The sequence below is a fragment of the Anticarsia gemmatalis genome, chromosome 16 (assembly GCF_050436995.1).
Source record: "Anticarsia gemmatalis isolate Benzon Research Colony breed Stoneville strain chromosome 16, ilAntGemm2 primary, whole genome shotgun sequence".
NCBI classification, from domain to species: Eukaryota; Metazoa; Arthropoda; class Insecta; order Lepidoptera; family Erebidae; genus Anticarsia; species Anticarsia gemmatalis.
In genome coordinates, this window is record NC_134760.1 from 4,851,406 (window position 1) to 4,878,914 (window position 27,509).

At 34.6% G+C, this 27,509-nt stretch overlaps 3 protein-coding genes across 4 annotated transcripts in view; 1 reads left to right on the forward strand and 2 right to left on the reverse strand.

The window, feature by feature from the left end:
• The window catches only part of LOC142979163 (estradiol 17-beta-dehydrogenase 11-like), a 42,045-nt gene extending 41,062 nt beyond the window's left edge, over positions 1–983 (reverse strand). Inside the window, exon 1 of the mRNA XM_076123951.1 lies at positions 774–983. The gene's annotated coding sequence lies outside the window, so the exon portion shown is untranslated. The remainder of the gene's footprint in view (positions 1–773) is intronic.
• An 8,966-nt stretch (positions 984–9,949) lies between these two features.
• LOC142979352 (epidermal retinol dehydrogenase 2) lies at positions 9,950–21,525 on the forward strand. Of its 2 annotated transcripts, none has more exons than XM_076124217.1 (7): positions 9,950–10,075; positions 17,396–17,675; positions 18,254–18,369; positions 19,085–19,204; positions 19,691–19,852; positions 20,110–20,309; positions 21,075–21,525. In XM_076124217.1, the coding sequence occupies exons 2-7, from the start codon at positions 17,405–17,407 to the stop codon at positions 21,181–21,183; spliced, it is 978 nt and encodes a 325-aa protein (XP_075980332.1). In that variant the 5' UTR covers positions 9,950–10,075; positions 17,396–17,404; the 3' UTR covers positions 21,184–21,525. The 2 variants fall into 2 exon arrangements, with proteins under 2 accessions (XP_075980332.1, XP_075980330.1); XM_076124215.1 differs by lacking the exon at positions 9,950–10,075 and adding an exon at positions 13,219–13,394.
• On the reverse strand, positions 21,512–26,606 carry LOC142979351 (chitinase domain-containing protein 1). Its single transcript, XM_076124214.1, has 6 exons — positions 26,172–26,606; positions 25,916–26,096; positions 25,518–25,724; positions 25,118–25,279; positions 24,588–24,825; positions 21,512–21,744 (listed from the first exon to the last, which is right to left on the reverse strand). The coding sequence occupies exons 1-6, from the start codon at positions 26,424–26,426 to the stop codon at positions 21,603–21,605; spliced, it is 1,185 nt and encodes a 394-aa protein (XP_075980329.1). The 5' UTR covers positions 26,427–26,606; the 3' UTR covers positions 21,512–21,602.
• Between the last annotated feature and the right edge of the window lie 903 nt (positions 26,607–27,509).

Sequence of the window (27,509 nt, forward strand, 5' to 3'; positions counted from 1 at the left end):
TATTTTTATTGTATGATTGGTTTTCAAAAAGATATGGCGGAAATATTCTTAAGTCAATGTTAAAATAACTGTATTTCCGGAATTATTTATACCGATGAAAACTGTAGGATATGAAAGATTAGTCACTGAATTTCATGCAACTTGAAAAGTATAAAATATGCATGAACTGGCAAAATATGACATTGTATTTGCGTTCTGACATTGATTTAGATTCTAACATGTTTTCAAATTTTTTTTGCAAAATCAGAAACGAATAAGTAACTTATGAATTATAGCACAATTGAACGTCCTTGTAAACTTAATTGCAATAGTTCATGATTATAATACTTATCATTTGTAATGATACTAAGTGCGCTCTTGCCGTGCGGTTATTAGATTTAACTGGTTACTTACGTATTTAAAACCTAGTGCAGCATTATGGACTTATACTTTAGATTAAAAGGCAACAAATCTTTGTACCTAAAATATTTTTTATGTTTCGTGTCCCGTAATAAAATGTAATGTTAGTGCCGAAAATTGCCAAAATATGCGATATTGTTAAATGTAAATAATTTTCTCAAATATTCTGTTGCGTGTTTTAAGTAAATAAACATAACCCTTACATCACATAACTAGACCTAGAGATAAATTTGATGAAATCTTTACTTGTCTAACTCGAGAGCACATAGAGGCGATCGCCTTGAAATACTTTCGAACCACGTGAACTATGCGAAAACGTTTACCTAACAGAATCAACATTTAATTAACCCTATAATATTGACATATATACTTACCAAATTCGGTGATAATTTGGTGATGTGAGGGGGGGTTGATGGCACTCACTGAATAATTAGATCACTAGTTTAATTGTTATTGTTTATTGATTGTAATAACAGGTGGTTTGTGGGGGGTTAGTGTGAGTGGTGAGTGGTGCGCGGCGGAGTACCGAGTGTGGTGCGAGTCGGCCGGTGTCGGCTCGCGACGCTGTAGATCGACTGAGCGCGAGACGCGGCCGCTGCGCGCGCACCGACCCTCAGCCCTCACTACACGACCTTCACGTAAACAATACACGGGGTGATTTCCTACAAATGTTTGCTTCTGCCAAATAACGCTAGACAACAATAACGCTGAAGTGATAATGAGTTTCTTTTGTGACACGGATATTTAAGATTTATCGTGTGTATGTTCGAAATTATATAATTGCTGTGCGTCAAGAAATTAAACACAAACAATGAAACTATAAATTTGTTTCGAAAAATCGAAAAATAAAATTTATAGATTACAATTTTTTCTTTGCTATTATCTGCATTAATTTTAATGATGCAAAATGATAACGTTAAGATTTATTACATCTTGCGGTCATTTTAAGCGGTTAATAAATCTCTAGCGTTATTTATGCAAAGCTTCTGCACAACAATAAAATGTATAAACACCTTTTATTATAGGTTCAAAACGCTTGCAAAACTTTTTTGTCATTCAAATGTTATTAATTCTTCATTTAAGTATAGCTGTATTATACTACTTTTGTGGACCCAGCGGTGTTATGCGACTGCTTATTTTAAGGTTCAGAGTCTAGTATGTCATGAACGATAAAATAATTTTAGAAATAGATCGGTCGGTTCTCTCCCCCATTGTGGTGGGAATTCAAACTTGTATTTCAAACAAGTAATTTGTATAAAACTTTTGGATTACAAAATAAAGCAGTGAGAAATCTTGGTTTTTTTTATCGGCCGAAATGGCAAGAAACTTATTTTAATAAATGCTATAAGTACGTAAACAACACCTTCATCTTGTCAGGTGTATTTTGAATAATATGTAAGACTTACCCTCGGTTTCTGAGGTGAATTTAGCGGTAGTATATCTATTCAATAGGGTTTAAACTAATATTCAAAAAAAGCTATCGATTGTTTTTTTTTTAAAGACAACTCCCGCACTAAGAATTGCTCTTGTGTCGCGGGGACTTTTACAAACGTACAAACAACGGACACAAAGTACAACCAGACCTGAAACAATTTGTGGATCGCACAAATAATTGCTCCGTGTGGGAATCGAACCCACGACCTCCCGACGCAATGGTATCGGCGTGGCGACCTAAACCACTGCGCCACGAAGTCAGTACCGCTAAATGTACTCAGAAACCGGGCATTAGTTCCATAAGAGTATCCAAAAGTTTTTGAACATATGACCCGACCATTTCTGTCCGTTGACCCTCGCGGACCGCGGTAATACATGCAACTTTTTTAACACTGTTACGAAATATCGCGCTTATAATAAATAACTATTAGAATCATGTCCATCTAAAATGCAGAGACTAGCAAATCTGTGAATTAGGCAATATGTCAAATTCGTGAATATACGATGTCCAATTTGTCCATTTGTTTCGACCGTGAATTAAAACCATTATTGAAATACTATATTATTAATTTGTTTGATTTACCTAATCATTTAATTTTTTTGTTTCAAAAGATATTTCTTCGCATTGTCTTCGCAGTGAGTATGTAACTCAGGTACTCAAAAATGTTGTTCCTGCGTCAATATGAACAGTGGATATATGTTAGGTACAACATTTTTCATACATACTACGACTACGTTAAGTATGTATGAAAAATGTTGTATGGGATACATGGATGTAGACAGAGGCGTATGATATACGTTTTTCGCCGTTTAAAATGTTTGTCCCATGTAATAGGGGGCGAGCTTATTGCCTTGTACCGATCACGATACCAAACAATGTTGAGCTTGAGAATAATCTATACTAATCTATACTATACTTAATATTATAAAGCTGTAGAGTTTGTTTGTTTGTTTGTTTGTTTGAACGCGCTAATCTCAGGAACTACGGGTCCGATTTGAAAAATTCTTTCAGTGTTAGATAGTCCATTTATCGAGGAAGGTTATAGGCTATACATCATCACGCTACTACCAATAGGAGCAGAGTACCAGTGAAAAATGTTACAAAAACGGGGAAATTTTTTAACGCTTATGTAACGCAAGCGAAGTTGCGCGGGTCAGCTAGTCTAATATAAATCCCAGTTAGCAGTCGTATACCTTTCCACCCCAACTTCAGAGGCAATCTTTTCAGGTTTTCAGCTACAGGAACTTTCAATAACAGCCTTAATAACGCATCTGGTAAATGGCTATTATCAGTTGCGTGTTACTGAACTACTAAATGTATAATGATATATGAGCTCTACCTCTACTTAAAGATATTATTTTATCGAAACTTGATTTGCAATACGAGTGTAATGACTTGCCGGTGCCGAAATTACTGCATCTTTTTTTTAGCAGACGTATGTTTATCTGGGTATAAAAAGAGTTACCTGTTAAATGTCAGTTTAGTATTATCGGACTCTACATTAGCAGAAATTGCAAGTAATATTTTTGACATTTGTATAGACAGATGCCATAGTCTCCTTAGATCCTTAGTTTACCATTTCCATAAGCACCCTATCCCTATAACCCTATAGGAGGTATGCCAATTATTTTTGCTTTAGTTCCAAACAACACAGTGCCCTTGAGTGCATTTTACATAGGTATGTGGGATTGTCACTGGATAGAAGCCGTCTATAGAGCCCTTTGCCCGTTACACGCCTTCCCAATGCCTAGAACTCTAAATGGTACCAAAATACAAAAATATAATCATTAATATTTATGACTAGATCTGAAGATTTTAAGCCCGCAACCATGGTTATATTGGAGGTTAACGGAAATTGTTGAACTGGTTTACTAATATTTTACATTCAAAACCTTTCAATATCAAAAATATGAAGCCGATTAGCATACGACATTCAAGCTAAGAAAGAAGTTCTCAAGATATCAAAAAGTCATTGATATGATATCCTTATTGTTTTTGTATTTTGAAAAGGTTGGTGTCCACGAGAGGTCGTTGCTCTCACAGTAGGTAGATAATTTTGCACAATCCCAAAACGAAAAAGCGTTCATGCAAATAATCTCATTGCCTTGTCGATAAAAAAAAATAACTGTTCAAAAATGTACTCGAAGGAAAAAAGTGTAACTTGTTATTGATATATTTTCTTTTATTGCATTTTATTATAGCTTTATTTTGTTATTTTCTTTGTAAGTACTAGTAGTAAGCTTAAAATTTTAAATTGATCTCATGTTTAGAATACTTTAATTTATAATATAATAAGCAATATAATTTTAATTTAAGTATAACCACAATTACCTAATTTGCATGCCAGAACTGTTGGCAAATGTGTTGAACTTTAATACCAATTGTTAACACCTTTAATGTACCACATTTTAGCAAATAAAGATTATTATTATTATTATAAAGAAGAAGCAGGTTCATGTCATAAACCTTTCAAAATTGTGTTTACAAAAAGAGTTAGGCGAATTGTTTCATGAAATCAAATGTTAGTCTCTAGAATTTTAAATTTACGGCTTTATTTTTATAATGAACTGAAATAAATTGGGAAAATATAATATTTTTTGTGCGAATATTACAAAAACGTTAAACTTCGCTCACACAAAGAATCTTGTAGTCAGACAATGCTGTAAAAACGTGTCTTTATACTAAAACTTGTTTACTGTTAATAATTAAGAGATATAATAATAATATGTTATTAATGGTTACACATTTTAGGGTTCATATATGTTCAAAGAAACAAGGCACACAATCTGTAAGTTAGACTGAAATATAACTTCATTATGATTATATTTACTTATATTAAGTTAGCCATCACTTTTAATTACATATTTAACACTTACAAATGACTTATAGCCAGAATATGCATGCGGTAGTACACACTTACAAACTTAACCATTTTACTATTGCTTTCTATCCGGTTAAGCTTGTCGAAGTTGTTCAGTGATGGGTGACCATATACATATTGAGTGCCTCCGTATCCCAACTGTGATTTTCGAAAACTATTTGGCAGTCGTTACCAGTCTGAAACTTGAAAGTTTGATAAACAGTCTTATCGAGGTGTATCGTGTTTAGTGAATGCAATCCCGATCTCGCGGGATCCCGATCTCGCGAGATCCCGTGTATTTTTTCGGGATCAATCCCGAAGCATAATATGACGAGATCCCGTTCGGGATTGTCGGAGAGCATTTTCAGCAGCTGGCTACATTGCAATAGACTTAAGATGCCGATTAGAAGCTCGTACTATTGATACACTTTGTATTTTAAGAGGCTACTTTCAAAATGCCATGTGATTACTTTTTATTTTGATCTCCTGGAGCTACACCTACTTTTTTGATTATGTTCATGTTATTACACCTGTTAATTATGTTACGTTGTTAGTAATATTGAAAAATAAAGGCTTTTATTTTCTTTCAAATAATAATTTATTGCATTCACCTCACTATCACACACATATTACATTAAACAAGCCGTTCGAATTGTATTATTTTTACTAACTAGACGGGATCCCGAAAATCTCGGGATCCCGCGGGATTGATATTTCTGATCGCGAGGGATCTCGAGTTGACGATCTCGAGTCGGGATTGCATTCCCTAATCGTGTTATAATCGTGTATTCAGCTGCATCGATGCGTCTGGAAGCCAACTCCAAAATAGAAGAAAAGCTACAAACTTACAAACACACTGCAACAAACTTTAGAGAAGCCCATGCTGATGTTTACACAGTGCTATCTAGTGCGTGGCTAGTGTGAGATTAATGAACGTGGAAAAACTAAGTAAATATGTAGAGTGATCTCCATTTGCATTGTATAGACACTTATCACTGATCTTTGGCCTTTGCGTACCCTAAGAGCCATTGTGTAGTCATGTTAAAAGCTATGACACAAATTAAGTTAAAATCTAAGCAGCAAGCACGGAAGTTCATGAAACAGAAAAAATCCAAGATTGGTCATTATGCGAGATTTTCTCACTAAATCATTGAAAAACTCTACCTAAATTTTCATAACGAAATATTAAATGTTCGCAAAATCATAATATCATTTAATATGGCAACATATTAAACACATTCATCAATATTAACCTGTTATTTTTTGTATTAGGTAACGGTAACGCCCCACAATTTTTATATCCTGTTTACATCAAGGATAATAAAAAAACTTAAGTCTCTGCTCAAAGATCACTGATGCCAATATTACGTAGTTATTAGTAAATATTTATTACAGCAAAAACATATTTCTATGCCTATAGTGAAAAAGGGTATAAGTCCGATTTTGTCGATAATGAGTTAAGAAATTAGAGTGCACTTTCATCCCAATTTTCCTATATTTTTAGTGTAAGATAACCCGTTTTGCACATTGCTATTTTCTCATTTTTAAAGTTAAACAATATACGTTTTCAACAAGCAATCGATAGAGCTTTTTTTCTGAACATTTTGTTTAACCTAACTCATTTTCGAGAAATCGGACTTATACCCTTTTTCAATAAAGGCACAGATTTTAGAATCACGATTAATTTACAATGTTAATCGATTCCTATAAAAACTCAACTACTCTGAGATATTAGTTTCATATAACGGACATTAACGCCATCTATGTTAGACAACACGAAGTTATTACTACTCCACTTGGACCAATTACTTGAATAACTTGACGGTAGAAGACTCGGCTCGTTTGGATAACATATTTAAGTTAGCTGTTTTCCCGTTAGAGGGCGTTGTAGCATTTTCTTTGAATGTTTTTGTTCCGTCTATGTATTGATGTTAAGTTAAAAGGTTTTCCTAAAATAAACGTTGGATTGATTGGTTCTGTTGATTTCATATGCTAAGCAATCTGACAGTTTAGAAGTCCATAAGTGGAGAGCTCGAACCTTATACTTTTAAACTGAGAATTAATGCACAGAAACTTCAAAATTAATTTAGTACACTCCTGATCAAAATCTTTTCCAAGCCCAAATGCTCTCTTTTCGCCGTTAAAAGCATCAAAGGTTGATCCATATTGGTTACAACAGTAACATGTAATACTTACATTAATCTGTCATTTAAAATCATTAGGCCACTCCCAAGTCATGACCATTTGGTTACTTAGGTGACACCTTGACTGATCTATTTACATAATTACATCAACGGATGTCATATATCTCTTCTCTAGCTTCGTGATGTTTTAAGTTGAAAACATTATTAGCTTATAAAACCACTATGTGATCGACGCGGCTCTGGTCGCATTCAAAGTTTCACAGCCTATTTACTCTAATGATTTTTAAAAAAGGCTATTTTCGATACCGATTCTTTCATCATCTGTAAAACAAAGAGACTACGCATTTATAATATTAATAAGTATGGATTTTATCTAAACAATTTACCGAACATTTACACAGATACGCGAAGTAACGAGTGTTTAACAACATTATTTTGCAAATTACAAAACTGCGAACTCGTAAGTTAAGGACGACATTCTTTATATCCAGTCCACACTCATTTCCTTGAAATAAAGAAAGCTAGATAAAGTTACTTAATAGCACAGATTTACAAAGTCGCTAGCACTTAAAGTAATAGTAGGAAGATTTCCAGATCCATATTTAAGTCTTACTTAACATTTCAGGTAAGTTTACTAGTCGTAGTTAAGCAGAAAGGACTCAATCCACTCTTTGACTTTTCTTTGGACTCTCCTGAGGGTACAAATTGACACTCTTGCTACTGTGGGTTGAGTCGAGGTAGTAGGAAAAGTAGTTTTCATGTACATTTTAAAAATAGGGATTTCACTACAACATGGATTTGACCCTCAGGAGAATGATTGCATACTTAACTCCATTGTGGTCAAAGTGTGGATTGAGTCCTTTCTGCTTAACTACGTTCAACTGTCAGTTCTTGCATAGAATAGTAAACCATGTAGACTAATGCGGATCATTGTAAAGCAAAAGCAAAATAATAGCGATGTTGCAATTCTTCTCGTATCCAACGCAACGAAAGATGTATTAATATTCTAAACGTGTTCAAGACATGATTGCACTCTTTGCGTAATTTGGTAATCGAGTGTTTAAAAACTATAAATAGAAAATGGTTTACTTTCCTATCTATCGTATGTTTGACTATAACATACAAACAAACATACATTACATCACGTCTGTTATATCCAAAGGTCTAGGCATTTTATGATATTCATCCACGTTTCGTTGTTTACAAAGATAGTTCCTGGTTATAGGGGGCAAGCCTATTACCATATCCCGGAAATTTTACAAACACCAAGGCCATAAAAACGTTCTTAGATAAATTGCTTGCTTATAAATCAATGGGTCAAATCCATCAGTACTTATATTTTGTATTAAAATTCTAGGAGACCTTGAGCGTTGGTCTAGTCTAGGCTAAGCGCTCTACTTTCAAAACTGCATTCGGTTGCATTTGTGGCCAATATAATGTTTGTAGAAAATGTAAAAAATGGCTTACTAAGACACTATTATACTCGCAATATCTGCTTTCATGCTCTCATAAGTATCATTTTACAAAATTATGTTTGTATATTTTTGTTCTAGCAAATAAAAACCTCTTTGATTCTCATTTTAAACATAATTTTGTTTTTATTCTACAATCTTTATGTTTACAAAAAAAAAATAACTGCCTCTGTAGCACATTCGTTACTGCATCCTACTAACTTAAAAGAAGCCTAGAGTTTAGGAGCTGGCCCGGTTAACGGCAATAGGCTCGCCCCTTATTACATGGCACTAACATTGCTAATGGTGTATTATTACCTCTGCCTGAACCTTCAAGTCAACAAACGTTATATCATCTACCAATGTACGTATGTAGAAAGAAAACAGAATGCATTAATTTTACAAAAGTAAAACACCAAAATATTGTACGGTTGTTTCAGCGTTACAAAATAGTGCAGCAATGCGTCTTTTCTATTTGTGTCCCTCATAATGTAGTTGTTCAATTGTTTATTTACATAACAAAGCGCGGACCGTCGCAAAATAACTGTGTCGAACGTGTGACTACGAATGTGAGTTTGAATAATAAAGACTTTTGAACTAAAACTGATGTTTGTTAGAAGGCACCTATTACGTCTCGCTAGACTGTTTTACAAAACATATTTAGATTGAAATGCTAATGTTAGGTTCTATTCACGATGCTGGACTTTCCGTTTGACAAACTGGTTATGCAGAATTGAACACGATAAAGACTATTTTTTATACATATAATCCTACCAATAAATTGGCCCTAAGGGGTAAAGTGTATGTAACTACGAACCGAGACTCTACTTTCGGGAGGAGAGAAGTGTAATTTCATTAATTTAATAGAAAATATTCAGTTGAAACTCAAAGTTTGGCAACAATTACTTCTAAATGTTAACCATTTTAGACATAAAATTCTGGGTAGTGAGATATAACGCAAAATAAGACTAGTTCCATAAAATCTTATATGTTCATGCATTACTAACTTGATGGATTCTAGTCTAGACAATAGACATCAATTGAGATACAAAGTTTACGACTATTTTATTCACAGCTTACTCATACAATGTTTCAAACGCCGCGGAATCTAAACAACTGACTAGACACGGAGTCATCGTAAAACCTAATAAATTAAGAAAGGTTGCGGTTTTACGGCGACAGCCATAAAATAACGATCAATGAAGTGTGGGGTTTATAGCAGTGTGGAGAATCAAAGTTCTTCCACATCGAACCCTCAAACATAGAAAGGCATAATACTAAAATGTAGTTTTTTGGGAAATCGTGTTTCAAGATTCTGAATTGTCAGAATTCTTTGTGAGAATTCTTGCTTATTATTACAATAAAATAGGTACATGCCATATGAGCTATACATTTGAAATTTTGCAGATTAAGTAAGTATTTATTACCGTTATTCTATCTTTGTCAGCTCGAACCGTTACATAACATCATTTTACATTTTTCAGAAATGTTGAGTTACACCTGTTTATTACTAAGGTTGCGAACATGATGTGTGGTTAAGCCTCGCGAGGGCATGACAAGCGCGTGCGGCCTCTCCTAATGATTATTTTACAAGATCTGAATACAAATAGGCCTCATTGTCTCTTGTGTACTCCACTACAATTGATATTAGTATTACAACCGTACGAACAGTCTGCCAAGCAATACGGGATTCAGTTTTAATGTGTTTGTCGGTTATCGAGAGTGAAACTCGATATAAATTCTTTTTTGTGTAGTTTGTGGTTTCACTTGGAATTTTATAAAGGAGGTGAGTATTTCCTAATAGATTTCATCTTTATAAATAAGTATAGGGTAAAGCACCCAGTAGTCAGCCCCCAACCAGTAGTCAGCCTTTACAGGCTTTATATCCATGTAATTAGTGTAGAAAATAGTAAAGACCAATAAAATAATCATTAATCGAATCTGTATAATCTTATTGACTAATATGGACAATTACGATTCGCTAGCATGGCAGGTTGACGTGTTACACTCATTCTTATGAACTGCCATCAAAGACATGGCCAAAAACGTCGCCATTACTATTTTTTTGTTAAGGATTCGTGTTTTAGTTTTTGGCATGTTTTTAAATAAATTTGATGCAATATGGAACGAATTGATATTTTATGCTAGTATTTAATAGTTTATCTTCGATAAAATCATGCATTGCAGGCGTTTTATTTGTCTTTTGTATTATAAATTAACGTGGCCGACTATTGGGTGTGCAAAATATGAGGTTGATCCAGTACTCGGCCATGAGTGGCTGACTACTGGTTTTTTTGCAATTCTCATATATGTGGTTGAAATTAACAGGGCGAATACTTCTCAACATAACTATTGCGTTGAGCTAAACTCTTCTAAGACAAAAATAGTATTTTACCAGTAGTCGGCCGTATATAAAGTCAGTGAATTTCATGAGGCCGACCATTGGACCTACATATCCCATAGTCGGCCGTCAGTTTTGCTAAATGAAATTGGGTCTTAAATCCTTTCATTAAGGTTCAAATTTGTGGACGGCTATGTTGGCACAAAACTTAGTTACTTGTTTTCGAATAGTATCGTATCAAAAAGACCAAAAGTTCTGTATAAAGAGGAATAATTGTCATGTGCTATGGTGGCGATCAAAAACGTTATGAAAATCATGGAAACGAGTCGAGTACTTGGCATTTCACACATTATTATGACACTACAAGTCCGAAATTGTTTAATAGTCGCACAAATGTCCCGTACCATTAAGCTAGACTAAGTGCACTCCCAAAAACAAATGGCTGCCCTAAGAAACTGGTCACGATATGCTGGAATCAGCTTCCAGTTTCACCGGATGCAGCTGAATACCAGTGTTTTACATGGAGCAACTGCCTATATGACCTCCACAATCCAGTTACCTGGGCTATACCACGACTACCATAAGACTGGTTGTCAGATTTTCAAGCTTCTGACTAATTAATGGCAACGATTGCCAGAGATCCTTGAATGCCCGCCGGGACCTACAATTTACCATGCCTTCCGAAACACGAAGGAATTTTGGGAAATGAGAAAAGAAAGGAATGATACCAGTTACTTCTATCATCTACCTTCTATTTCCCAGCCTACCATTGACTTATGTATCAAGAAAGCTAAAATAGTTTTATAGAAGAGAGCATCTTTTGTAGATTGGGGAGAGTTGAGAAACAGAAGGAATAAAGGAACAGAAAATAAACTTTTATCGCTGTGAACCGTGTGAAGAAAGATTGACTAGAAAACATTTAGAAATCAATTACCTAAGTGCTAATAACTATAAATTAAAATCTTGAAAACCCCCGATTTCACAATATATTTTTTTATTTCATACTTTTTATAGGTTGGTGGTTAGGTTAAGCCATTCTGACTTTCCCACCACCAACTTTCTCAGCATGCGAAGCCATTTGAGTCCCCGTCCGAGTAAATTTGCAGACATTCGGTTAATCTCCCCACTTTAACCCACTACAACTTTTAAACGGCTCCACCGATTTTCATCAAACATGTCTAAAAACACTCGCACATATGTCACCTTTAACTTAAAAAAAACTAAATTGAAATCACTGCATCCTTTCGGGAGTTATGATGCCATAGACAGACAGACACACAGACAGACACGTCGAACGTTATAACACCCCTCTTTTTGCGTCGGGGGTTAAAAATTAATGGATGTATAAATTGTACTGCATGGTATTATTGCAAATGTGCTTTATTTCCTGGAGATTTCAATAAAAATATATTTAAAATAGAACATTTGTATTGAGTAAGTAAGAGGCTGACTACTGGGTAAGACATGGCTGACTACTGGCGAAATGGGGCTGACTACTGGTAAAAAGTGCCATATTTTGTTTAATGTGGATTTTTTCCATAATAAACTTATGAATATGATATTTTGTTATTTTTTTCTTAAAGTTTAATAAATTACCTTTCATACAATGACTAATGATTTTACATCTAGTTGTAAATGTTAAAAATATGGCTAAATCAAATTGACATTTTCACTAAAAGGCTGACTACTGGGTGCTTTACCCTACCTAGAATACAAAGTAGTCAGACAGTCGGCGTAGCTTTGCATATTCTCCATACATTATCATAACATATAGGTAAGTAATATTAAAATTATGACAAAACATCGTACGACATTTTTTTAATGAGTCATTTACCACTGTTTTAAAAAATCACGTTATGTTTATAGTGTTAAGTCTAGTTGTAGTTGTGTATTATGTCTTTTAAGTTGCAACACTATTGTAGTATTATTATTACGATTATTTTTAGGATGTTTTACAATCATCTTCAGTTTCTCCCAATGACTAATAAGCAAAGGATGAAGTATAATTGAATTTAATTAGGTACAGAACATTACTTAAGATTTATTGAACATAATTAGCTATTTACTAGGGCCGTAATATCCTGCAGTAAAATTATGCAGAATGTGATTTATTCATCCCAATTTTTATGATGATGATGAAGGCTTATTTTTAAAAGCTTCTTTAATAAAACACGAATTAGGAATAAGTAGCGCTTTTCACCTGAACGCTACAAATTTTCAAACATCTTAATTCAAGGTTTCATATCAATGAACTGTCAAATTCTCAGTAGTTTTATCTGAACTTGCACTGTCGAACGTGCATTGTCGAAAACTAAAAACTAGGTTCGCTCAATAATTAATAAACCAAACGGCCTATCAGAACGTATTTTAGAATAAAATTTGGTCTCAGAAGATGAAACATAACAACTCACACTTCAGACTTGTTCACTTACTACTTTACTTGGAGTCTTATATTGAATGGCACCGTAGCATCAGCTTTATAAACAGCTAAGTCTTGACACTCAACATTGTCCATTCAATGTTAACCTAGAAATACATGTATGCACTTATTCCGTGGTCAGTCAGTGGCACACGCTAGAGGAGTCGCGGGAAAAGCGGTGGATTTACCGTTATCGGAGAAAGCTGAGCCGAACAGCGCCGGCGCAGCAGTTAGTGACCGACCGGCGCCCGCGCACGCGACCCACACGCGCGCACACCGACAAATACGTATTTGTTTATTTTCATTGTTTTCTCTATTGTGTAGTGTGGAACATAATTCAAAAAGGTAAATAATTATGATGCAAATTAATCTTTATTTTGTTGTTTTTATTTCATTTTTTGTAACATCCGAACTGTTTTCTTAAACTGAATAAACAAAATAAATTAACTAAAAATTTAATTAGTACCAGGTACCTATCTGTCTCGAAATAAAAGTGCGCCGTAAATATACATTTACCTATTTATTTATTTTGTCAATGGGCGTTGATGTCTTTTATACTAAGATTATTTTAATGTTAACTGTAACCATGACTCAAATATAAACTGTGGGAATATTCATATGTTACTTAAAACAGATAATTATGTCGAAATGAAATCGTTTAAACATCTATCAATATAAAAACAAGAGCAGGTTTCCTTGACGTTCATCTACATAGCTGATTTCTATGTCAATATAAAACGGTACCATTAAACTAATAAATTTCTACATACAAACTTTTGAATATTCAATATCATAGGAGTATTCTACGTTTCATTTTGAACAAATTGTGTTTCTTGAGTCATAACAAAATATGTTTTTCCTTGAAGGTAATAAAGTTATGCGATGCTTGAAAAACCCAAGCTTAAGAACTTTAAAAAACATCTTCGTATGTCATATTCAATAGCACATTTTCATATTTCTTATTTAATTTTGTGTATAGAGATAATAACCGTTACATTTTCTTATAGTATATTTTCGTAACTCTCGTTTGTGTATTTAGTAGATTTTCATCACGTTTTCTTATTTATTTACTTAGAAAGTAGAAAAGTAAAAGCAAAGAGAATAAGTCTCAGAACACATCGGCATCGTGTAAATAGTCCATCAATTAGCGCCGGCGTGACAGCTCACAAATGTAAAACCTACACAAACAACTAGTTATTTCGCTTCACTGTTGTTAGTACGGAGAGGTCATTAACTTATAAATTCTGTCATCTACCTATCAAATTGTATCTAGGTTGTATTCTTTAACATAGTTGGGAAAAGGCTAGGCACGATGATGGTGTTTTATAGATTGTAAAGACTCTGCAGCCATCAGCTACATTATGCGGTTTGATAACTTTGTTGATTATTAGTACTGCTCAAACTGAGCAAAGCCTGTTTAGCAGCAGCTTGTAATTTATTTTTATTTACTTGTTTGTATTGTATTTATATACAGGTTTATTGTCACAGCCAATATCTGACAATAGTATAGATGTTTAACTAGACTCGTTAATTGTGTAGTTTGTTTAAGTCATTCGATAAAATCGCGTGTCTTAATATTGAAATTCTGTAGCAGATTTTAGTCCACAAGAAATATTGTTAACGAAACAACTTTCCGAATACTACTTTCTCGATTAGTGTGCTAAAAACGGGGTTATCGTTATAGGAGAATCGTTTTACGACTAAGGACACGTGGTTCAGAATATAAGTAGCTTTTTTGTCTACTACAAGTAAGGTGCTGGCTAAGTAAAAAAAGTCTGATCTTAACTACACATGTAATAGGTATTTTAAGAACTCTGAGCTTTTAAGGACAGAGTTCTATGTATTCATATATTCTAATCTGCATCTTTCTACCTGGGAATTTTTGGTTGGCCTGTTAAAATACCTTATGTACCTACTTTCGACTATTACTTTAAAGTTAATGGCCAGTTTTTTTAGCTTATATTATTAGAATACATAGCAACATATTGGAATAATACATTTTACCATCGCCTCGACAGTTATAGAGAAGTCTCTTCAAACAAACTAGGCTATATTTTATCTTATTTTTTGGTACGGATCACTGAACCACAGCAATAATTCTGCAGCTTGCATACATACTTCTGATTAGATCAAGTTTCTTCACGGTATTAATAACATGAAACAGACCACGCAAGAGCAATAGAACATACGAACAACTTTAATAAAACTAATAAAACTTTATTTGGTGAAGAACCGGATACACTAACCTTAAAACTAGTTTTTATTCAAGATTAACAATGTAAACAAAAAAATTATGAGAACTTTTTTTTATTTCATTAATTATTCGTTTGTTCCTCATTATTAAATACTCACCCGCGACTTCATTCGCGTTAATAAAAAACCCGGGGTAAAAATATCTTACGTGTCAATTTAGGTTATAAGCTAGCAGTGTATAAAATCTCATTGAAATCCTTTCAGTACTTAGTTTTTGCGTGAAAAAGTATCGAACATGTCATCCTCACAAACTTTTGCATTTATAATATTAGGATAGGATATAAGTATAGAACTTCAAGACGAAAGTTTCACTTAGATTATTATTAATTGAGATATTGGGTTAGCTTGTTGTAATTGAGAGCCATGCATACTCTAATCTGGAAATATCGGAATGAGGAATCGATAAGGCCGAATCACACCACTAACTGAACTTTTAAAGTTCTTTAATTAAATATTTTTACAAGGATTCATACTATACGTAGTAAGTACCTAATGAATCTTAATTAGTAATTACTTGGTGTTTCTATTCTAGTTAGATGCCACTGCTGCATCTATAAATCTACCTGTCTTGTATAACAATGCACTTTGCCTTCATTACAATATCTCAAGGGGCATAAACCACAGCGATTTGCATCAACATAACTACGTTGTGAGCAACTGTGTGAATCTAGAATTCTTATAGACAATTTTCGAATTATTACATAAAAAAGAGTAAAATAAAAAGCATAGCGTTATCTTAGCTTGCAATATTTCACAGAACCGACTATTTAATATTTTAATGGAATACGAAGCCATTATAAAACTTGTGTACTGTCAGCAATCACGTCATTGGTTGCAAATATTATTAGTTGCAATAACAAATAATATGGCCTCCGGTAACTACATCGTTGCAACTCACTCTAGACAGTTACAGATGCAAGAAGTAATTTGGTTATTAATTGATATGTAACAAGGATATTGCATGACTTTTGGCCTTTTAATATAGACAACCAAGTTTGTTATTTTTATTCAGATGCGTTCTCGTGTTATCCCTTGATTGACGTTTGAGAAATTGATTACAGTCATAGGTCATTGCCGACACTTAAAAGAACCATTACGATGGTGCAATAAAACGACTTAACTACCTCTGTATATAAATAAACTATTTAATTATACGGCTATTTGCATGAAAAATACTTTTGTGTTTTCCATAGAAACCTTATAACAATTATGGCTAATTATCTTAGTCTAAAACTGATTTGAATAGTGATAAAAAATCTATTGTTTAATTAAAATTGAGTTGCTATTGCAAATTAATTCATATTTAAGTTTTAGTGAATGGAATTAAACTAAGGCTGTTCTTGTATATAACAATATATTGCTTCTGTAAAACGGAACAGGTTTATACGAGATATTTATGAATACGAAATGTTATATACATTTGATTTATTAAAGATCGACCTTGCATATCTAATATCCTACTAGTTGCATAATATGCATCGATGCATGTCCCTAATGCTCATTGCTGCATCCCCAGCGAGTGAAACCAGCCAACTAGCTGTAGAAACTGTTTGTCATTATAGTTAGATGCTTGGTGCTTGCACACCGCAACACTGGAGTATCCGTTCACCATAATTGCTGTAAATTACCTTTGCGAAACGAAAATTACATGTTGTGACAACGACGGGGTAGATCATGTCATTGTATGTCTTTCATTTTAGCATCAGGGTCTATGAAATGTCTTTGTGTATACTTAACTTTACTTGCGTATTTCTTAAGGATTTGTTTGGTGATTGAGTGCTACTTGTCATCAGACTATAAAAAACTTTCTCAATGTTCAGGGCTTTATATACCTAATCTACATAATTTAGGAAAAGTAGGTACCTACCATAACATATTCTTGAAATACCACACAATAAATTCCACGTTAGTAATAACGGACACAAGGTACTAACGGACAGAACTTGGCCTGCAAATGAAAAGTAGTTGTTTCGTGTTGGAATCGTACCGATAATACATAGCAATATTAGTCATCAACAACTGCGGCATTCAACATAAAATATTAAGAACAGACAGCCAAGGTGATGAATATTAATGAGTGCATTTATTTCCAGATCAAAACAATGTTAGAAGGAACAAAAATCAACACTCCATCACAAATGGCGAGCGTGTTTGACATCGCTAAGGACACAGTCCTATTCCTTGTGTTATCCTTCTACTACATCCTTGAATCACTGTTCTGGACCTTAGTACCTAATGCCATAAGGCCTATGAAGAACCTCAAAGGAGATGTGGTGCTGGTGACCGGTGGAGGAGGAGGTGTAGGACGCCATCTAGCGGTGAAACTTGCCAGACTCGGAGCGAAGGTTGTCGTTTGGGATATAAGCAGGGAAGGTCAGTTGAATGCAGTTTTACTTTTAAAGGATTTGATTGAGCTGTTCGGTAGTCGACCTTCTACTAGATAATTTTAGGTAGCCTAGTGCTAAGGTAATTATTGGTTAGTAGATATTACTTGTTACTACTTCTGCGCATGTGTGTTTAGTGAAAGTAATTCTATACCAAATAGTTTTTTGTTTTGAATTTGAGTGTTGTTTGTTTTCGTTTGGCCTGACCTCAAAGCAATTATTAGACGGTGCATTAATTAACATTGAATGAAATAATAATAAATACTAAATAATATGCAATAATAAAAAAACTTCCATTAACATTGACTTCTACATTTTGCCAATTGCTACTGATGAAAAAACCGAAGTAAAAATTGTTTGCTTTAAATAAATTCCTCCATAGATATCTCTGGCAACTGCCGTAAGGCGTACGCTATACGCGATTTCAGCAGCGACGATTTATTATTTTTACCGACTGGATCAAATTGATGATAGGTTGTGCTGGGTGAGGAAACTGTGATCTTGCCTGTGTACTGGATGCATTGATTATTCATCAATAATAAATATGCCTTATTTTACTTTTGACAGGTTTACAAAAGACATGCACAGCAGTAATGGATGAGGGCTACGAAATTGCAAGCTACGTCGTAGACCTAGCTGATCGTAGCGCAGTCTACGCGGCCGCTGAAAAAGTCAAGCGAGAGGTAAGTTCAATGTTATTTTGATAATTATGTTTTATATTTATTGTAGTAACCTTAATTTATTAAAGTTCACATAGTTATTGACTGACGATACCAAGATAAAGGTTATCTTCTAAAATCTTAAGGATATCTTTTAATTAACTTGTGTCACTTTTAATAATTTGAGACGATTTGGCTTATCCAAAAGATTGTTTCCACCGTACGCTATGTACTTAGAAGTAAACAGACACATCTCTATATATAGGTATGTCTTTATATATTAGCGAAAGTTATATTTTCAGGCTGCTTATTTGTGTCCGTAATTACACATAATAATAGGTAAGTAGGTATAATGTTTTTATATCTTTCCACTCTGATTCCTGCCCACTATTTGTTTAAGCAAGCATGACCAATATCTATAAAGATTAATTTATCGTTGCTATAATTCTAGCCAGAAATTATACCTAGTAAAGATATAAACGCGTTCTGCTTTAAAATCACAATTTACTGGGTAACATTATATGTGCCAGTGTTGCTTATTATCACTGCAATACGCACTTTTATCTTTCCTCCATTTTGTCAATAATGTAATTCCTAGGATTTTTCTTCTAATAATATTGTTTAACGTGATATTTTCGACTTCTCACGTGCATATTCAGAGTTTAGAAATTACCATTTATAGAAAACCTAATCTAACAATAATTTACCTTTAATATTAATGTGTTGTTTAAATCCACAGGTTGGTAAAGTAGACGTACTGATCAACAACGCGGGCACAGTGTTCGGTGAAACTCTCCTGGACTTGTCGGACAACGCAATTGAGACCACATACAAAGTCAATATACTCTCTCACTATTGGGTAAGTCACACTTCACTTGTACATGTACATATTGATCATAACGCATACTCGGTTACTTATTGTGTAAGTGCTAAAAAAGGTCAACCATCAATTTGGCTTTTTCTGTGCTGTTTTATTGAGCGTGGAACGATTAATTAATCTGCTAAGGATCATTCGTTTCATTGGTGATTGGAAAGTCAATAATTAGGTACATCATGTTTTTTAACAAACACGTATGTACCTACAGTAGTGTTCGTTAATGCATTGGCACTACCATGCTAAACAAATGCTGTTTAATTTGACATGTTTTAGTGCTAAATATTCAGGCTACCCAGGCTAGTGTTAGATGTCACGTAAATAAGTAAAAATCTGTGAACATCCGTGTACAAAACATGACTCCATATTTACCTTTTTACTTATAACTTTTTATCATACACCACTGTCTAATAACGTCTATGGGTTCAAAATAACTCTATTATGTTAGCTAATTCATGCTTGTTATTTCAGACCGTGAAAGCCTTCCTGCCGGAGATGATCAACAGCGGCAAAGGCCACATCGTGACAGTAGGCTCCGTGGCCGGGTTACTTGGCACTTACCGCTGCACTGACTACAGCGCCACTAAGTTCGCCACTGTCGGCTTCCACGAGAGTCTGTTCACTGAACTGAGGGTATGTAAACTGTTGCTTAATAAAGGTATGCGAAATGACGTTTGTACGCATTCTTTTACAAACGCTATGACAAGTAAAATTAGAGAAATTAGATGATTGACGACATACGACGATATTACGTTGCCAATTGAAATACTCATAAATATCAAATCAAATCTCATTCGTATTAAATTGTCCTAAATAAAAATAGGTTCTCGTTTAAAGACACGGTACTCGAGATGCAAAAATATGGCACTAAAGAAAACTCTTTTCACTAGGCTCACGGTCACAACACAATCCACGCGACCCTGGTGTGCCCCTACTACATAAACACTGGCATGTTCGACGGCGTGACCCCTCGCCTGATGCCGATGCTGGAGCCCGACTACGTGGCCGAGACCATGATCGACTCCATCAGGAAGAACGAGGTCAATTGCGTCATGCCCGGATCTGTACGATACCTTCTGCCGCTCAAGTGGTGAGTGAACTTTGCTGGGCGATTCTTTGCTACTTTCGACTATCATGACGAATTACATACACACATCATGACATCGTACACATTATCGATGTTAAACTCTTTCGATAGTAACAACTGTTAAAACTCTTTATATGATTTGTGACTTTTTTCAAAATTAAGTTTTTTATTTTAACAATAGATCTTGAGTTCAATTTCCGGATCTGGAAGAGATCTAATTGTTATTTCGTAACCTTTCGTAACCAAACTGCTAACAATACGCTCGCTTCTCTCTTTCGAAAACCGGTATATGGAGTTTAAGGCCCAGCGCAGACAGACCGGAATAATCCTCGCGCGGTCTCGAGCATTTTCTTTACGGCTCGCGGATGCTCGAGCATGCTCGCGACTGCTCGAGCCTGCGCGAGGAAAGCGTTCTAGGTTACCATTCTACATTAAACAGCCACTTTTTCGTGAAAGTTCGTCAACAATAGTGGACTGGGCCATGATTATAATTGCTCGTTTGGCTGCAGAAGAATAAAAATGACGTTTTCCCTCTTTAAACTCAGTAACAACATTGAAAGTTCTCGTACGATGCCGGCGGCGACGCGAGGCCGCGCGGGGATACCCGCGCATCCTCGAGCACGCGCGAGCATTTTTTGTCAGGTTCAAGCAATTATGCACTTTATTTTAATGATTTTAAAGTTGATTTTCAAGTGCATTAAAAAATCGTCTCCGCTGCGCTCCTCTTGGTCTGCGCTGACCCTAATATGTTTTTATTTCTTATTTTAGCCTGCTCCCTGCAAAGATGTGCTGGGATCTGATGCACCGAGTGATGAAGGGACCCCAGTCTATGATGGAGTTCAAGGGCAAGCCCAAACCAGCAGTCGTTGCTCATTAATCACTTAGTTTTAGTTATACTTTGTAAATAATGTGTATTATCAATAAAGGCTAATACTCAATATTTAGATAGTGACAACTCCGTTCAGAATATCCACGATCTTTTACGCTGTGGATTTAAAAAGAAAATCAACTGAGAGTTGTTAATTGGCGTGGGTGAAGAGATAATATTGAACAATTTTAAAAGCTACAATATATAATAAGACCACCTTTATTACCTTTAATACTTATATAAAAACGATAAAAACAGATAAGGTACCAAATCAAAATTAACATTTACAAAGACTGAGCATTTTCCGTAGCATTTGTAGTATGAAATAAAATGACAATTATACATCTGAAATTTATTTTGTTTCAATAAAAATCCTGGAACAGTGAATATCACAAAACAGAATAATAACTTAAAATTAGTATCACACATCAGAATAAGTCGTAAAAGTAGTCAAGACCTTGACCCAGCTCCCAGATAGCGATCCCGGTGCCGTATTCACGCGCTAGATCTAGTCGCTTTTGTATAGAGTATAAGGTCGGATAGAATATCTTCTTCGTACCCTGTGATGTCCTGAAAAGATAAAACAGCAAATTTATACAATGCTATTATATTGTTTTGCAAACCAAATTTTTTTTAACCTTTTGCTGTCTTGGAGAAGGGCCTCCATGAGAAGGGTTAGGCCTTAAGTAAACCACATTTGCTAAGTGTGAGTTGGTGGATTCTCATGATCCCTTTTTTTTAATGAAAGGAGGCCAGATAGATGGTAAAATGCTTAAACCATAAAAATAAATTCCACACAGGGAGAGCCACAGAATGTACGATCACAATGTTAATATGGATGTAAAGCATGTTAAGACATCTCTTACTATTTTTATATCGCTCCTTGAATACAAAAGGGCCACAAATCGAAATCTATAAATTTTACAGGAGAGCCAAAACAAATTTTTGAAACTGTTTTTTTATAACATTTCATATATTTATTTATTAAATATAAGATGTTAATATATCATTAGATGCGTATTTTTTAGCTCTATCTTTCTACAAAATAAACTTTGTAATAGCTGTTACCTATTAAGATAAAAAAGCATATAAGTCCCTTTTGCATTCAAAATTTGAACCAATATTATGAGAAATATGTCAAAAATTAAACACAGTTTTACAAATAAAAATGGTTAATTGTACTTTTTTGGTAAAAAAACCGTATCAAAAAGTTTAATAATAATTACTAAGTAAAACCATAACTGAATAGACCAGGAAAACATTGTATTAAACAATCTAAATTAAAAAATCTTAACTTTTTATTAAGTAAGTTAAATTATTGAGATAAACTTTGTGCGTAACTTTAATTATTTAGTAAAATTAAACATCAATCAATGGGTAACGTGACGAGTAGACTGAGTGCAGCAGGAGTATTAAAGAAATAAGATAATACAAAAGGTTTTTGAGTTTTATAAGCTTTTATATTTAGCATTCGTGGATTATTCCAAAGCTTTTGACAGCATTACTCATTCCGCCATAGAATCATCACTCCATCCAAGTCCTACTTAAAGATACTATGTAGAATAGAACCTTCATACATCAAACTCATCAAAGCAATAGACAACAATATCATTCCAAATCCAAAGAAGCGTGAAACAGGGAGACCCGCTATCTTCCAAATTATTTACCAGCACCCTCAGATAAATTTTCAGGAGCCTGGCGGGGTTATGGCAATCAAAAGCATAGTCGTAAGTGGTAAACAGTTAACAAACCATTGTTTTGTAGATGACATAGTCCTCTTCTCTTTTTCGGCATCGGAACTCGAATCAATGCTCAAAGATCGAAGCACGGCATACCTTCAGATTGGACTGAGTAAGAACCGTACAAAAACCCAGGTTATGACCAACAACACAAAACGTAGGGTCGAGGTAGACGGGCACGTCATAGACTATGTCGACGAGTACACTTGCTAGGGCCAGATAACCTCTTTTAACAACCGACGGGACAAAGAGTTGGACAAACGTGTCACAAGTGCCTGAAAGAGATCCTGGTCCAGGAAAGAGCTAATGAAGGGTAACCTTCCACTGTCACTGAAGTGAAAGCTCGTCGACATGTTTATACCTACTACCCGTCCTTACCTACGCTGCCCAAACATGGTCCCTTACGGAAAACTAGAGCCAGAGAGCGATGGAGCATAGTATATTATGCGTCAAAAGAACAGATCACGTCCGAAATTCTATACTGCGCTCCCAAACTCGCATAGCCGATGTAAGGGACAAGACCGCCTGGCTGAAATGGAACTGAGCCGGCCACATCTATACTAATATTATAAAGCTGAAGAGTTTGTTTGTTTGATTGTTTGTTTGTTTGTTTGTTTGTTTGTTTGTTTGAACGCGCTAATCTCAGGAACTACTGGTCCGATTTGAAAAATTCTTTCAGTGTTAGATAGCCCATTTATCGAGGAAGGCTATAGGCTATATATCATCACGCTACGACCAATAGTAGCAGAGTACCGGTAAAAAATGTTACAAAAACGGGGAAAATCTTGATTCTCTATTATGTGACGCAAGCGAAGTTGCGCGGGTCAGCTAGTTATACATATGCATTCGGAAAGGTGGACCCGCATATCTACCAACTGGATGCCAGAAGATGGTCATAGCAGACGCGGGAGACTTAAATGGAGATGTCGGGATGACCTAGACGCATTTGAAAAGGACTGGTCGGATCTTGCCCCTGAAAGAGGAATTTGAAAGGAAAGGGTGCCTCTTGCCTTTGCCTGCATCAAAATGTATTATTTTATTTTTAAAATTGTAACGAAAACTAAAATTATTATCATGCCAAACGGTCATATTTCTGGCCTTCCCATTCTAGCACGCTAAAAATGATTATTTATTCCACAATAATTTAATGCAAAAGGGACGTATTTCAAAATATGCTACTGTTATATTACAAAATATGGTAACAAATACTATAGTTAGAATGCAAAAAGGACGTTTTCCAAAATATGGCAGTTTTGTATTGTAAAATATAATTACATTAACTTGAAATTTTGCACCCAACACAGACATATTTTGGATTGTGGCACTTTTTCATGCAACTGACGAGCATTTGCGTTGAATCTCCGGGCGCAACTCACAAAGTGGCTGTTTTGCACTGACATTACCTGTCAAAGTGAGCTAATGCAAAAAGGGCAGTAAGTCAGTGCAGCCATAATATAAGCAAAAATCATGGGGGTTTTTTTTTTACTATAAAATATAGTCGGTTCAGGTGTCATTTTTGCAATAAAACGATTTTCATTTTTTTTTGAGTTGTGGCCCTTTTGCATTGAAGGAGCGATATAATGTTTAACTTACTCTAAGCTTCCGAGACAACAAAGAAAATTTTCGAAAGTATTTTCTTGAGATGATTATGTAAACTCATTGTTTAATATTTACCTGATTTCTACGTAATTCTCAGCTGTATTGTTGTTATATGACAAGGCTTGGTTATTTTTGGCATTCTTCAACAGTTCAATGTACTCTGTTCCTACTATAGGTCCACCACCATTGGCTGTATAGGAGTTACCATAGAAGTTCAGGCCAAGTAAGATCTTGGACCTCTTTGCTGTACTCTCATCATTGTCTATGAGTTTCTCCACACATAATCTCACCCAATATAGAGGAGCATTGGGCCCTGAAAAAAAAGTAAGTTCAATTATTTAATAGGAAACTGATTAGGTAGCAATTTCCCATTGCTGCCTGCTAATTCTGTTCTGATAAAAAAATCACATTTATCATATAAAAAACTGATTTAATACATCTTTAAAAGACAGACATAATTTTACTGTAAAACACAGTGCAGGGAAGCTAGCAGATTATAACTTTTCACAATTTTCCAATATATTAAACACAAAACTTTAGTTATTTAAATAATATTTACTTACTCTGCTGATGCATCTTTTAGATAAAAAATATTCAACAGTTACCTGGTTTTTGTGGATTAGAGAAGTCATAAGTCATGACAGACACAGCCTCTACATAAGGATAAATATCATTAAATGCTTGGATGAAGAACTCATCAGTGGGGTACCCACGGAATGGTGGGTAGACTAGAATTAGACTAAGATCATTTTCATTCATCTCCAAACCTGGAAAACAAACACAAAAATAAAAGGTTTGTGACAAAAAAGTGATTCAATAACTTATATAACATAAGTGTCAGAGATTTCTTTAAGGATTTAAAATATTAATCAGTTGAAAAAAACATTTTTGGAAATTCAATTTAGTTTTTTATGACTAAAATAATAAAGATTGAGGAATACTTTAGTATATAACATTACATATTTGTAGATCTTAAAGAAACTAAACTAAACAATGTCCACTTACCAAATTGCTGTATAAACTTAACAGATTTGTCTACATATTTGCCTATCTGTGAGAGCATCTCTAACACTACTCCGTCAAACTTCCACTGTTTGCATGCTTTATTGATCTCATCCATGAGAGCCTTCTGTTCAGTCACCGATGAAGGCTCCATGAAGAATGCCCTGAGGTCTGACGGCTGCCAGTTCTCAAAGATAATCCTTGGCAATACTTAAAAAGAAATAAATCTGGTTAATGCTGTATTATTTTACCATTATCAGTAATATTATTGTGATAATACACAGTTTGAATATAAACACCAGATAATAATGACCAATTAGTTATCTAAAATTAAATTGCACTGTTGCACCAAGTATTGATAATGAAATCAATGATCAATAAAAAATTAATAAATTACATACTTTTTACATGGCTAGCAGAGCCCTTCTGCCTCACAGCCTTCATCCAGGCATGGTCAACGTCGTGCAATCCCGATATAATGTAAATGTTCGGCGACTGACGCTTAATTTGTAGCCACACAGGAGAAATATAGTTGAATTTAGGCGCCCACGATTTAGCCACATCGTAGCCCTTGTTGTTCCACTAGAAATAAACATAATGTAAGTTATAAATAACAGCAAATAGTGGCGAATCTGGTAATATCCGGTAAATACTTACAGGTGTAACGTAACCCAAAACAGAGCTCTTGAAGTTGCGTGTTAACACGTCTTGGTGATACGTGGCATGGTATTTTATAATATCTTTAACTAAAGGTGCTTCGTTCACTAATTTACGATCTAACACGTTATTTTTCCTTGGTCCTTCCTGCGGTTTTACCCCTTTTTGGCCCTTTTTGTCAGAGGGCGGCGATAAAGTGGCTAGACACACATTTAGTAGAAAAATAACTTGCAGTATCGTTTTAAAACATTTCATTTTTACGATAACAATGGCAAAATAATTGTAACACTCGTAAAGTTCTTATAAAACTTGTTATATCCTGCATTCAGCAACGCAGTCCAGTCAATAGAATAAACAGTTTGCCGGGTTCCTTTCGATCTGGACTTAGCAAAAAATATCAATAACATGTCACTTGTGACTTGGTATCGATTCTTTAACTGTCAAAAAAACTACGTTCCGAATCTCCAAGTATAGTTGTTATTTCGTTTATTTAAGTATGTTTTATTTAAAAAATGTTTTAACATCACTTTTTACATACCTTAGTTTTAAACATTTATTTCCGATTTTTTTGTTAAATTATTTGTATTAGTATGATTACGATGCACAGAATATCTGTAGTCTGATATCTCTAAAAAACAGCATACTGAGCCTACGTGCCTTCAAACAGCCCCCAATAGAAAACTTTTAAAACGGTATACACATATATTAGCTACTGACAAAACCGTGCAATTCAAAGTTGTAAAAATATGATGCTAGTAACACTCTAGACACAATAATAAGAATAACTTCTTATTTTGAGTACTTAGATAGGTACCTATAATAGTCCTAGGTGAATATTATAGGTATTATAGGTGACACGCCACCAAGTAATAAGAATACATCAACTATACTAACTGTGGAACTTAATGTTTCTACGTACCTAACTACTCTTCTTTGTAAACTTTTTGGCGAACGTCGGGTAATGCTTCTTTTATTTAATTTACGTACTTAGATAGGTAGGTTCTAATGATCATTTGTTTTTATTGGTACACTAAGACCTGCACTACCTTAATTAAGCCTTGAAATATCTAACTATTACTTAAGTAATGTCTCGTAAGTCGGGGTAGGTGCCCTAGGCTGTACCTACATACTGAACAAAATTTTAACGGTATAATGGAATCTTGCATTCGATCAACAAGTAGAACATTTGAATCTGTTTATTAAGATTTGCCCATCCAAAATAAGTTATTGTTTTCAAAATGCTTAAGTAACGAAGTTACCCGCCATCTCACTACCATACCGTTTCGTTCAGGTGCATACAAAACGCATTATTTCAGGTACGTGTCTAAAACTACAGCA

Coding starts and splice junctions, on each gene's coding strand:
- LOC142979351 (XM_076124214.1), bottom strand. CDS start 26,426: ATGAAATGTTTTAAAACGATACTGCAAGTTATTTTTCTACTAAATGTG. Junction 26,097..26,171: donor TTTTGGGTTACGTTACACCT/GTAAGTATTTAC, acceptor GTTTATTTCTAG/TGGAACAACAAGGGCTACGA. Junction 25,725..25,915: donor CTCTGCTAGCCATGTAAAAA/GTATGTAATTTA, acceptor TTTCTTTTTAAG/TATTGCCAAGGATTATCTTT.
- LOC142979352 (XM_076124217.1), top strand. CDS start 17,405: ATGTTAGAAGGAACAAAAATCAACACTCCATCACAAATGGCGAGCGTG. Junction 19,853..20,109: donor GTCTGTTCACTGAACTGAGG/GTATGTAAACTG, acceptor TCTTTTCACTAG/GCTCACGGTCACAACACAAT. Junction 20,310..21,074: donor TACCTTCTGCCGCTCAAGTG/GTGAGTGAACTT, acceptor TTCTTATTTTAG/CCTGCTCCCTGCAAAGATGT.